The sequence below is a fragment of the Rhinolophus sinicus genome, linkage group LG17, assembly GCF_036562045.2.
Source record: "Rhinolophus sinicus isolate RSC01 linkage group LG17, ASM3656204v1, whole genome shotgun sequence".
Classification (NCBI taxonomy): domain Eukaryota; kingdom Metazoa; phylum Chordata; class Mammalia; order Chiroptera; family Rhinolophidae; genus Rhinolophus; species Rhinolophus sinicus.
This window is the reverse complement of record NC_133766.1, coordinates 12,173,559-12,187,281: the sequence shown is the minus strand read 5'-3', so window position 1 is coordinate 12,187,281 and position 13,723 is coordinate 12,173,559. Positions and strand designations below refer to the sequence as shown.

Genomic DNA, 13,723 nt, shown 5'->3' with positions numbered 1-13,723 from the left:
GCTCCTTTAATGTGGCAGGGTGAGGTTAAGACTAGTAACAGAGGCTAAGTCCTGGGTAGGCTATCTCTAAGCCACATGCCCCTTTTCTCTTCTTAGGGACAACTTGTCAGAACCTCAGAAATGAAGGAATCATTTCTACACCAAGGGAGTCACATGAGTCACTTTTCCATTCCCCATCTCTTCTCAGAGATCATCTCCCATTCATCAGGGAAAACATTCTATAAATTGAACACTCTATCCCACTGAGGAATCCTTTTATGATTGCAGGTACTTTGGTTATTAACTAATGGGGTCCCTGACTAAGTTCCCCAGAATATGTGCTGCCTAACTGTATACTCAGTGGACACAGACACCATGTTTCCCTGAAAATAAGACCTAGCTGGATCATCAGCTCTAATGCATCTTTTGGAGCAAAAATTAATATAAGACCCAGTCTTATTTTAATGTAATATAAGACTGGGTCTTTAATATAATATAATATAATATAATATAATATAATATAATATAATATAATACAATACAATATAATACAATATAATTATAACACTCAGTCTTACATAATATAAGACTGGGTCTTATATTAATTTTTGCTCCAAAAGATGCATTAGAGCTGATGGTCTGGGTAGGTCTTATTTTCGGGGAAAATGGTAGCCAAGCACTAACGATGTATTCTTCTTCCCTTTCATAGTGTAGAATTGTCACTGACAAGTGGCTTCCTTCCAAGGGACCACACTTCCCAGATCCCTTGTGAGTTAGATGGGGTCATAATACCAGGTTCTAGACCATGGAACATGAGAGAATAATGTACAGCCCCTCCCAGGCCTGGCCCACAGAAACCCTCCAGGCGTCTTCCTCTTCCATATCTTGGTCCCTTTCCACCACCTGGAATGGAGATGATTGACAGGGTAACCTTAAAAGTCACATGTTGTAAATGGCAGGTCTCCAAATGACTATGTAGAGGGCCACCCTGCCAGCCTTTTCCCCATCTAGCATGGCATAGGAGCAAGGAAAAAAGTCTATTGTGTTTGAGTTATGCACGCTTTTAGGTCTCCATGATATCGTAGTTAATCAAATCGAAACACAAAATTTTCTGGGCACAGTTGTTAATTACAGCAAGAGACTTGCGGAAAATGTGATTGAGTATGTCAAGACAGGATTACAAATTCACTTCCACAGAAGGTAAAGCACAGTGATGAATCCTGTCGGAAGTTGGGGGGTCAATGTGGACAGAGGCAGAATACTTTCCTCAGCCACTCGGGTAGACAGCCAGTTCAGGATTTTAATTTATTAACTTTCAATTTATTAAAAGGCATGGATGGTGTGCCACAGACTATTGATTTTACCTTTATTTTATAGCTGATGTAAAAAAGACCAAAAAAAAAAATTATTATAACCCTTAGGCTGCTCAGGTTGTTCCAGAAATAAATCTTGCTTCATGCTTAGGATACGGCACCAGTTAACTCTCATAAAGTACCGTCATGGTTGGAAAGAGCCAAACAAGACACTCAGAAAAAGGAATGAAGGATGGTAACTCTAGGACTCATTGCTCTTTCTGTGGCATTTTAGTTTCCATTGCTTTGGTACCTCCACTTTAGGCTTAGAGTTTAATAAATTAGAAACTGACCACAGGCATCTAAGAATTGTTCTTTATTTAAAATACGTCCATGAAAAGCCAAGGAAATACAGAGGAGAGGCAGCACACGTCTCCCTAGCTGAGGTGGAAGTACCTCTGTTTTTTCCAGCAATTCCCACTGGTGTTATCATGACTCAAGTCTGTTGCAATTAGTTGTGGAAAGGAGCCAAGTGACAGCTGGAATGCAAGGACATGTGCACAACCCAGGGCCATCTCAGCTTTGCCAAAATCCAAGTACCCCCATGGGAGCTTCTTGCAACATTTTCTGTTGAGAAAAGAGGCTGCAAACCCAGGGTTTATTGCAATAAACACCACTTGTGATAAATAAGATTCGCAAGTTTAAATTTATTTTTGTAATGTTTGTCTTCCTCACTAGACGATCAACTCTATGAGGGTAGAAACTATGTCACCACTGTGACCCAGCCCCTGGCACACAGTAGGTACTCAATAAATACGTGATGAAAGGATGGATAAATGGATGGATGGATGGATGGATGGATGGATGGAAGGATGGGTGAATGGAAGGAGGGATTCTACCCAGCTCAAGTGTGAGTAGGAACATTGTCTGCTATAGGGAGAGAATGAGATAAAACACATAGGTGATATAATTTTTAGTGTTTGAAAATGGGATTGAATTCGGACTCATAAATCTGCTAGATAATTATGTACTTCTTTCAAGGCCTGAACTACATTTTTCTACCACTTTGAAACCCAAGAGTAAATACCTTCCCAATGTTTGCTTTGCTGGTAGGAGATGCTGATAGGATGATGGCATGGCACCATCAGGAGAAAGGATGTAATTCCCAGGCCCAGAAGAACTTGAAGGTACCAGGGCCCCAGCAGGCACCATTGCTCCAAATGGGCCAGCGTTACGCCCCTTACTCCATCACTGCTCACTTCTTCCAGCTTGAAAGTGGAGTAGGTGTTTATGTACCAGATGGTAAGCGGAAGGAAGTCTGATCAACACGAGCATTGGATACTATGAGGCAATAGTATTTCACTGGCCACAGTAATGACAGGACTTCACTTTCTGTTCTGACATTAGGAAGAATTTTATGCATGAGTACAGTCAAAAGAATTGTTCCTTTGGTCACATTATGCAAAGAATGAGCTGAGTATAACGCAGCAGCCTTTGTCCAAACTCCAGGACTCAGTTTACGACTATTCTGAGGCAAACATCTGCCCGTACAGTTTGTCCTTCCATCCAGTCTACCCTTTGGGGTCCAGACCCTTGATCTGTCTCATACTCAATGCTATTTGCCCAGCATCAGGAAGCAAATGGTATCACATTGGTGCGTGAAGACATTTATCTGGCCAAGGTCTCAGGGATGGGATCAGGTTCAGCTGACCTGAGCATGCCTAGTCAACCTGTTCCAATGTCCCCGTCCCACCCTCCCACAGGAGATGGCTCCTGAGCCCCGAGGCCGGTATCCTAAGAACCTCCATTGAGAAATCTCTACGGCAGCTTCACTGTTGCTCCAGGGCCTGAGTGTTGTAGCAGCCTGGGGGCAGGTTGTCCCGGATGTTCTCCAAGTTCTTCACGTCAGCCAGAATCCCATCTATGCTCGTCTCCAGCATATGGAGGTGGCCCTTCTGCTGACGTGCCCTCTCTTCTAGCTCTGACATCAAGGGCCGCAGCTGGCTGTTGATCTGGGTCTTGGCTCGGAAAAGCTTCTGCTCCAATAAGATGAGCCTGTCTTCATCCACACTGCCAGGCTGGCCTAGTTAAGAGGATGAGAAAGGCGTTAACAGAGAAGAGTGTGTGGTTAGATCTCCTTCATCCTACGTGGGCCCTTCTGGACCCTTAACTAATTCCTGTTTCCACCTGCTCAGAGCAAAGGGCATGCCGCCGCGTTTTTAAAGGCTTATTTTAAATGAGAAGTCAGCAAGAAAAAAATTCTAAGTGCACTGGCCTAGTTACTGTGTGGTGAACAGCCCAGTTCAAGCCTCTGAGCTCGATGAAGTGGTACGAAGCTGGGATTTCTCCTCTCATGTAAGGTCAACATCTATGCTCTAAAATGATAAAGGCTGGAGGTCGTAGGGGATTGAGTATTGTCTGAGGTGTCTGCCCAACACAGCTCACTGGGTTCAGAATCAATCCCAAATGATCCTTTCTGAGCCACGCTTAGGCAATATCTTGCCGTTGGCCATTGGAAGACCTTTAGAAACTGGCTGGCCTGCAGGCTTTATAGAGGCCAAGGTATGCTGTGCTATTTGGCAAATGGATTCCAGCTGTTAGGAAATGATTCAATATTTCATTGTGGCTGGTAACAGTGGGAACCGAGCTAGCTATTAGTTTATTTCCAGTATGAAATGTAGTCACATTTGTTCAGGTGTGCTTTACCCATAAATGACCTAAAACTCATGTCAGGATAAAGGGCACCTGGCCAGATCCATTTAGTTTGTACAGGTGTGAGTGGCCCTTGGTCAATTCAAACTCAAGGGCAGGTTGCCTCGCGTACATATCTAAGCTGAGCAGTAGCATGTGACTGCATGGGTTTATTATACCTAGAGTGATTAAACTGTCATTGTTCCAGAACGGAAGAGAGCAAATAGAATAGAAACAGCACCACAACAAAAATGTTGATCCAATGGCTCAGTCCGTCACTGGGGCAGAATTCAACAATTGAGGGGCCTATGACATGCAGAGAAGGTTAAGTAAACTTGGGGACAAAATAGCCACATTTATGGGGAGGCAGCGTGGGCTATTCCAAAATAGCCGGAACCCTGGAGACAGGGAGACCTCAGCCTGAGTCCTGCCTCCACAATTTACTGTGTGGTCTGTGGGCTATTATTAACCTTCCTGAGCCTCTGTTTACTCCTCCGTGAAATAAAATAATAATAAAACCCACCTCATCAGACTTTAAAAATACTTAGGTGATATTACACCATGGACACACCTGGCATCATGCCTGGCACATAGTAAATGTTTAATAGTTCCCATCGACCCTTCTCTCCCTGTTTTTCATTTTCTCTTTAAACTCCTTATTGGTATCATTATCTTTCTCAAAACACTAAACAAAGCTGTTAAAATCTCAACTGGGGCGTATTTTTTTTCCCCTTAGAGGGTATTTTATTCTTTGGGGCTCATTGGCTCCCAAAGCAGACCCATTAGTATAACAACACAGACAACATTGGTCTCTCAGGATGACGATAATACCCCACAGAAAAATCAGGTTTTATCGTCGCTCTACTGAACTGAGAAAGCAGAACCAAGCCGTTTCCTGAACTCTGCTGGAGTCTACGACCAAATCCGTAGTCCAGTGTTTGCTGCAGTCCAAGCCCAATCAAACAGGCCACATAAGGCTCTGACATCAGTTCTACCTAACTCCAGAACTATAATTCAAATCAGTTTTCTTTTTGGACAAATTCTGTGGGAAAACCTGAGCTGTTGCCACACTGGACCATCAAATCTATTTTATCCTAAAATGTTGTAGTATCCCATGGACCTTCTTCTGGGTAATCTACCAGGTGGTTCAAGGTTCCACAACTGGTTACGTCAAAATACAACTGTGGTTTGAGGAGGGTCTGAGCAGAATCAACAAGTGACCTTGACTTCCCACACTGGGAGATTCTTCCCCCTCACCACTTCTATTACCTCAGAGCAGGCTCCCTCATCTCTCGCCTCAATTACTTCCACAGTCTCCTAAGTGGTCTCACCCTGCCTTTCACCTAGCCCACCTTCAAGCTCCCCACTACACAGCCGTCCTGTGATCTTTCTGAAATAGACGGTGATGATGTTTTTCCTCTGCTGAACGCTGTCTACTAGCTCCTCAGGATCAAGGCTAGAATCCTTAGCAGGACTGTCAAGCTGTCCAGGGTTCTCTTTAGCTGTGAAGTTCAAACTCGCAACTTACTTTGTCATCTGTGGGACATTATTAACCTCTCTGAGCCTCAATATACTTCCCTAAATACATGCAGCTCTTTGACCTACAGACTTTCACTTCCAAGGGCAACAGGTGCTCAGGGACCCATCTTCGAGATGATAAAACAGAATCCAGAAAATGTAAAGTAACCTGCCTGAAGTGTCTGGGCCTGGAAACAAAGCAGCCTTCCTGATACCCTTAAAAAAAAGTGAAGACCCCCATTCACCGGGGTTAGGTCTGGTTAGTGTTTTGAGAGAAGCCCGGGGGCATGGGTGGGATGGTGGTGGGTGTTCCATGTACCTATTAGGTGCAGGATGCCGTCCAATGCGTTGAGTGTGTCTTGGATCGTAACTCCAGCATTTCTGGCTCTGTTATCAACTCTTTGGGCTTCCGTAATTACCTGAGGAAAAAGAAATACAAACTCATGTTGAAAGAGCGTTTCCCACAAGGGCAAGTTTAAAGGCGTCTCCCCTGGAAAGCAGCAGGAACTCACCATCTGCACCGCGTCCTTATCTGTGTCAAACTCCTGCTCCTTCCTTGCCAGTTCTCCTTCCACGTCCCTCATTTCACTCTTCAGACCGGCCAGTCCCTTCTCCATGGCCAAGGCCCCATCTGCTGTCACATTGGCTTCCAAGTTCAGATTTCCTATCTCCTGGGAGAAGACAAGAAGCCAGGGACGGAAGGAGAGAGGGGGTGAGGCACAAAAACATTCCAAAGACAACTGCAGAAAAAATACAGCTGCAGCTGGGCCCTGATGGAGTAAGTCAGACGAACAAGGGGAGAGTCAGATTTGGGAACACACCCTTCCCCACGCGCTGCCTCCAACAAGTTAGTTTGGGGGATGTCTCTGGGGGCGAGGAGGGTCCGCAGTGAGACACTGCTTCCCTCTCAGGTCAATCCTCACCAAGTGGTGAACACAGTACAGACCGGTTGAGAAGCCAGAGGGTGAAAGATTCATCTCATTCTCTGTCCTGTTTGTTTGCTGCCACAGTCTTTTTTGAATGACTTTATTTCCTGAGACAGTTGAGTTTGGGGTGCAGAGAATGAATGGGCTACAGCTTTGACTTTTGTTTTCATCAGAACGAATCTTATCCCTCTCTTTATCAATAGTTATTATTAAGCAGCCAATTGCAGGTGTCTCTGCGCCAGAAGCGATCTAAAGGGAAGCACATGAAACTGGTCTCTCCCCTCAAGGGACCTAAAATTAGCAATGATTTTGGCAAGTTACCAAGTGGTCCAAGAGGGATGCCACACAGTCCAGATCTCAAACCCAGTTCCCTCTGGGTTTTCCAGAGTTGCATAAGCTTTCCAGAAGTCATGGTTAAGTAAGGACTACGAAACTCTCTTCCATCTGAGAAGCATTCCTTCTACTGGAGCGTTTTACATAGGGGCTGTCAGTGTAAATAGTCTGCCTGTCCTCATTACACCGAATGCTCCTGGAAGGGCATTTCTCATCTCCACATCCTCAGCACCAAGCACGGTGCTGGCCCACGGCGGAAGGAAAGAGAAAAATGAATAAGTGGAGCTTAGCCATAGCACACAGGGACAAGGCATCTAGAATGCCACGATTTCATAGTCTTGAATCAAAACATTGATGATAGTTGTTACGAGCTGAGTTGTGCCCCCCACCCTAATTCCTACCCCCAGTACCTCACATGGTGACCTTATTTGGATAGAAGGTTGTTGCAGATGTAATTAGTTAAAGTAAGGTCATACTGCAGTAGGGTGGGCCCCTGATCCAATGTGACTGGTGTCCTTGTAAGAAGAGCTGGAGACACCAGGGAGAAGAACCCCATGTGATGACAGGCAGAGATGCCGTGATGCTGCTGCAAAGCCAGGAAAGCTAAGGATTGACAGCCACCACCAGAGGTTAGGAATGTTTCTACCCACAGTCTCGGCTGACATTTAGACTTCCAGCCTCCGGAACTGTGGGAGAATAAATTTCTGTTGTTTTAGGCCCTCTAGTTGGCGGTACTTTGTTATAGCAGCTCTAGAAGATGATAGTCTGTATAAAAAAAACAGTCTTGGATGGTTCTAGTTTTTATGGAGTTGTCTAAAAAGGGAGCTGAAAATAGGGTATTCTAGCACTCAGTCAATGATGGCTCTGGGGATCAATCAATAAAAAGGGTGCCCAAGTGGATCTGGGGCCACCGTGGACCACAACAGCCCTGTGGGTCAAAGTGACTGCAGTGCTCTCTCATTCCACGCTACCCTTGTGTTTGGAGCTGCCCGTGCCAACCTGCATCTCCATGTCCCTTTACCTGTTCTATCTTGCCGGTGATCTCCAGGGCCTCCCTGGCTGCGTTCTTTGCCCCCTGGGCGTCAGCAGAAGCACCGCCCAGGGCCGTTTCCGCTTGCCTGGTCTTGTCACTGGCGTCTGCAACCTTCTGGGTGATGTAGGAGAGTCTCTTCATGGCCTCTTCAGCTTCTGCTTTTCTGTCTTCAACCTGCAGGTCAAACTCTGAAATGAAGATAAGAAAACATTGCTGTGAAGGTGAAAACTAACTTACATCGCTAACTGGCAAAGAATGACGGAAATGGCTGAAGTTTGGAAGAAAAATTCCAGAGTGTTATTACAGCCTGGGAATGAGAGTGTGGGAAAGTTGTGCCTATTACTCTTTCTTATCCAGGAGAAAGCATCTTAAAGGAGGACTTGAAAGAGCCATAATTAGTCGTTTGCTTAGGAGAACTGACAATCAGTCTGCCCTGGGTCCCCACCACTGCCACAGTCGTAATACCCGAAAGGTAATCAGACGCAGGTGAAATCTTTGAAGCCCAAAGTTTCAAGCCAGAACCTTTCACACGAAACTGCCAATGACAGTAGTTCATGGTTGGATGGAATGGGCAGAGAGGTTACTTTCTGTGAAGAAAATCCCAAGATTTTAGGAGTGTTTCTTTTTGTTTTTTAGTGAAGACACCTGAAACTTTAGCCAAATCTATACAAGGCGCAAATCAAAATTTCCTGGGATCTGGATGCTGTGATAAAGTTTGCTCCATCATCACCGCAAAGCAACTTCATTGGCTCTATATAGGAACCAACCACAGTACCAAAAAGAGGAACAATAATTTATGGTAGTGGGATACTGCATCTGCGAGGGACCTAAAAGATCACTTAGTTCAACCTTCTCCCTTTAAAGAGGAGAAAATTGGGGTGTGGAAAGGCCATGTCACCTGCCTATGGTGATATGGCCAGGGCAGCCTGGTCACATGACCCAGCAGACGTCAGAACTCAAGCCTTCTGCCATCTAGTTCAGTTCCATCCATTACATAAAATATTAATGCAACTTTTCTTTCGAGAGTTATTTTTAAGCATCTATTTATACCCAATGCACCTATCACTTAGATAGCTGAAGAATCAGAATAAACCAAAGCCTTGCTCATACCTTTAAAATACTCAAGTGACCCGAACCATGAAACACTCACCTCTGAGGTTCTTTAAGATGTTCTCAACTTCATAAAAAGTGGCATTGCCCATACTTAGTGCTTCTTGGGCTCTGCTCTTAGCCAGGTTGGCACGGGAAAGCAATTGACCTGATTTCTGTAAATAGGCAGATTGAACAAGATTAAATTTAACGTACACGTGGGAAGTGCATTCCTGCCAGCACAATCACTCTGATGTACTTCTCTTCGTGACCACAGAGAGCTGATTCACCCAAGAGTCTATGGGTTCTATAGCAAACCTGGGGGAGAGCAAACTTTATAACACGGTGACCCAAAGGATCCCATGTAGAGGACAGTTTCAACCTCTGGTCTGCTATCAGGGACAAGAATAGTTTGGCAAATCATAATTTCAAACTCTAGGTATTTCCTGAAGCCAAGCTAGCAGAGACAGCTAGGCCAAAATTGGACCCAGGAGGTCTGAGTCTTAGTCTGAGATTTGAGGACTGACTCAGTGGGTGGAGCTGAGGAAATTACATCAAGGTCTCTGTAGCTCAGTTACTTCCTCTATAAGCAGCAGTCCCGTGACCTTTAGAGAGTGTTCAGTGGTTCCTCTTGCTATATTTATTCACATGGTAGGCATTCAACATGTGTTTGCTGAGTAAATCAATTAACAAAAGGATACCTGTATCTCAGTCTTTCCATTCTGTAAGAGCTGCCGGGTTTCTTCTTCCCAGTTTCCCAGGTTGCTTTGCACACGCTTGAACGCATCCATATGTTTGGTCACTAGGCTTGAGAGAGAATCAGCTTTTTGTTTGATCCTCTTTGCTTCTACCTGTGAGCCCAAAGAAATGTGACTTTTTGCTCACCAGTTACCACATCAGCCTTCTTAGGACCTGACACTATTTGAAAACAACAACAATCCAGGCCCAAAGTCGAACAGAAATGAGGCACTGTGCCTTAGGACAGCCAGGCAGCAGGTCCCCCAGGGATCACATGGGTGGTTTTTGTTTTTTTTCAAATTTATTTTAAATTATAGTTGACACACAATATTATATTAGTTTCCAGTGTATATCATAGTGAATCAACATTTATATAGCTTACAAAGTGATCCCCTGGTAATTAGCTGTCACCGTACATCGCTATAATGATATTATTGACTCTATTCCCTATGCTGTACATACATCCTAGTGACTTATTTTATAACTAGAAGTTTGTACTTCTTAATTCCCTTTCTAGCCATCCCACCACCCTCAAACAGGTTTTCTGTCCGTTTTTTTATTTTATTATTATTTTATGTGTTAGTTACTATATACATGGGAACATTTTTGTGGGAATCATTGTGAGTGATTTTTGCTGTCGGTAGAAAGCTGAATCTTCTTAATTTAATAAGTCTGGGACTGAAGACAGCAACAATGCAAAACGTGAGAAAAACACAAGTCTTCTGAGTGGCTGAACATAGAGACGGACTCTAGACTGGACTCAAATGTAAACACCAACTTTTATCTATAACAATTTCCAGCAGTACCCAGAACTAGGGGAGAGATATAAAACGTTTATCCACTAATAGGAGGTTCAGGATGTGAGCCAAGGCCTTTTCAGAGACCAAGACTGGGGTTAGAGAACAAGGAAATACATAATGAGATGGACAAATGCTCTTCCCAATCTAAGCAGGAAAGGTCAACATGGACAGAAAACTGGATGATTGAATGATGTCACAGAACTCCCAAAGAAGAAAGCATTGTGGCCCTGGTTCTGTACATCAACGCACAGGTGAGATGCCCTTACCTGCAAGGACTGATCCTTCACTCCCTGAAGCTGAGACACCGAATGGAGAAGGCGCAGACTGTGCTGGTAAGACCTGTCTGCTTCAATGTCAGTTTGAGTGGCCTCCCTGGACAACTGCTGCACCAGAGACTTGGTTTTCTCCAATCTGCAGGGGGGTGAGGGGAGGACTTTGAGAATATCTTTTTATTAAAAGCAAATCCCATCCCGTTGTTTTAAAAGTATGTGGTTGGAATTATCAGAAGAACCAAATGAGGGTGTGTGTCAGATATGTGTCCTTCTCCATGATCTAAACACATGCCTTCCAGTTGATAGAGGTTGGGTTAGGAAAATTCAAGCCAACTTTCCCAATTCTTGATAACATAAATATATAATTTTTACATCCTCCATGCCACCAGATGGGTTTACTCACATCCTTTAAACACTACAGAGGGTGACTCCATCTCCAAGCATGCAATCTCTCCATCAAAACACAAACTTTACTTAGATGAATCAACTTATTCTTCTTCCAGCCTTAAAAGCATCTGCTGTCCCCCAAAGTAACACTTGCATTCTCTTAGTGTTAATATATTTTTAAAGAAACGTGGGGCCCCTCGAACTTGGTTTGCATTATACCCTGGGAGAAGGCAGATTACACGGGTCGCCTGAGGACCTGTTGAAACATACTTTCCCATAAGCCCTTGCACCATGGAGCCAGTCAGGCCACCACTTCCGCCTCCTTCCTGCAGAGCCTTGTGAGCCAATGATAGAGCTTGTTTGGAATAATCTCCGGTGTCCCTTGCTAGTTGCTCCATGTTGCTGGCTGACTCCACATGGCTGAAACAATTAAAAGTAAAGCATTTGAATTTGCATTGCAAGAGCTTCCTTTGGGCCTTTTCTCTAAATGAAGGGAGCAGAGTGAGGGAACTGGTTTGGCTAGAAACGCCAAACAGAATTGACCCAATTAGGCGGAATTAAAGGAACTAGGAAGAAGCAGAAAGTGTTCAGAAGTGGCCCCATGTCATAGAAGTTTTGGCGATCGTTCCATTTATGGCATAATCAGAAGCCTGGGGTGGGGAGTGGAGATGGGTGGGAGCAGTCGCAGAATGATGAAATATTGCGTTTGGAAGTTGTTTTCTTCAGGAAAACAAAAACCGAGGTCTTATTTCATGCGGGATCCAGCCCCCTCCTCACTTTTGCTGCAACTCTAAACTGGGCCTACCCCTGGGGGGGGGGGGGGAAGGGTGTGGCGACAAAGCCTGTTTATAAAAGTTTGTCCTGGTTCTAGAAAATGATAAAAACAAGCTCAGGAGCCAGTCCATGCTACAAAAACACAAGCCAGTCCCCTTTGGCTGACTGAATTCCATCTGGGATTAACAGAGCCTGCTAACCTGCTGGGTCCTGGGCTCCAAGCAAATTTCTTCAACACAGTAGGATTTACAGTCAGGCAAGGACTACGGAGCTACCTGTTGTCAGGCCTCGCAGAGCCAGTTTTCAGGAGGAAGTCCCCTCTGCAGACTTGGCTCCATAGGCTACCAAAGACTCGTTGCTACTTGTTCTCAGGCTCGGTGTGGGACCTGGGAGTCCCTCAAAGCTGCAGAGTGTTCTTTTCCAAGGGCTGATTCATTTCATGGGGCCCAAGGAATCACATCTGACATACACCAAAGCCATACTATGAGTCATAAAGAAATCTGGGAAAGGAACACCCTGGTCCCCCAGCTCCTGCCAAATGACCGTGCCCAGTGGCCACCTACATACGCTAAAAGCCAAGTGGTTAAGAAATGGCTTTGAGAGAGGGATGGCTGCAGAGGAGCCTGGAGCTGATGACTATGCAGCTGAGGGCCTGAACCCCTGCAGTGCTATTCAAGTCTGGCCTTGAAGAAGTGATGTGAAGTGGGAGGGCCCTCCAGTAGTGCTCACCTGTCTGCCAATCGCATGGCCTCCTGAGCCAGACTTTTAAAGCCATTTGGCCCCACGTAGTGCTCAGAGGGAGGGATGTTCTGTGAAAAAGGAAAATGGATTAAGGCTTTGCACTTGTCCCTGGAGGCTCAGCAGGCTCTGCGTCTGTCCTGTCAGAACCGCTTGTCACTAGCCACACAGCATTCTACACCCTGACACATGGAGTCCTGAGTCACCAGGACGGTTACAATAAAAAGAAGTATAGACAAGAATAAAGTAGAGGGGCCGGCCTGGTGGCGCAGGCGGTTAGAACTCCATGCTCCTAACTCTGAAGGCTGCCGGTTCGATTCCCACATGGGCCAGTGGGCTCTCAACCACAAGGTTGCCAGTTCAATTCCTCGACTCCCGCAAGGGATGGTGGGCTGCACCCCCTGCAACGAGCCAACGACAACTGGACCTGGAGCTGAGCTGCGCCCTCCACAACTAAGACTGAAAGGACAACAACTTGAAGCTGAACGGCACCCTCCACAACTAAGATTGAAAGGACAACAACTTGACTTGGAAAAAAAGTCCTGGAAGTACACACTGTTCCCCAATAAAGTCCTGTTCCAGTTCCCCAATAAGATCTAAAAAAGAATAAAGTAGAGATCCATGTTCCAAAAAGTCTGTCTATAGACACAGATGCAGTAAAAATACATACGTGTTTATATTTTCATATTGTGTTTCCCCAAAAATAACACCTAGCCAGACCATCAACAGTAATGCGTCTTTTGGAGCAAACATTAATATAGTATAATAAGACTATAAAGGTCTTATAGTAAAATAAGACTGGGTCTAATATAATATAATATAATATAATATAATATAATATAATATAAGACCAGGTCTTATATTAAGTTTTGCTCCAGAAGACGCATTAGCGTTGATGGTCCAGCTAGGTCTTATTTTCGGGGAAACACGGTATGTATTGAAAGTCCAGTAGAATATAAACCAAGTTTCAATGGTGATTATTTCTTAGTAATGGGATTATAGGGGATTTTTTATTTATTTTCTACAATAAACATAAGAACAAAATCAATGCATATTATTTTTTAAATCATTTCCTCAGCATAATATCTGATTATCTTCTAATTCCCTTTATTCATCTCCCGCCTCCCCATTTACATTATTGTTACCTTTGCCT

General features: G+C 44.6%; 1 protein-coding gene across 1 annotated transcript in view; it reads right to left on the bottom strand.

The window, feature by feature from the left end:
- Positions 1-1,632: 1,632 nt before the first annotated feature.
- LAMC2 (laminin subunit gamma 2) overlaps positions 1,633-13,723 on the bottom strand; it is a 53,501-nt gene continuing 41,410 nt past the window's right edge. Inside the window, exons 16-24 of the mRNA XM_074322075.1 lie at positions 12,562-12,641; positions 11,329-11,478; positions 10,666-10,810; positions 9,563-9,712; positions 8,923-9,037; positions 7,761-7,960; positions 5,993-6,151; positions 5,800-5,899; positions 1,633-3,354 (exon numbers count right to left, since the gene is read on the bottom strand). Coding sequence (XP_074178176.1) covers positions 3,101-3,354; positions 5,800-5,899; positions 5,993-6,151; positions 7,761-7,960; positions 8,923-9,037; positions 9,563-9,712; positions 10,666-10,810; positions 11,329-11,478; positions 12,562-12,641 — 1,353 coding nt within the window. The 3' untranslated portion in view covers positions 1,633-3,100. The remainder of the gene's footprint in view (positions 3,355-5,799; positions 5,900-5,992; positions 6,152-7,760; positions 7,961-8,922; positions 9,038-9,562; positions 9,713-10,665; positions 10,811-11,328; positions 11,479-12,561; positions 12,642-13,723) is intronic.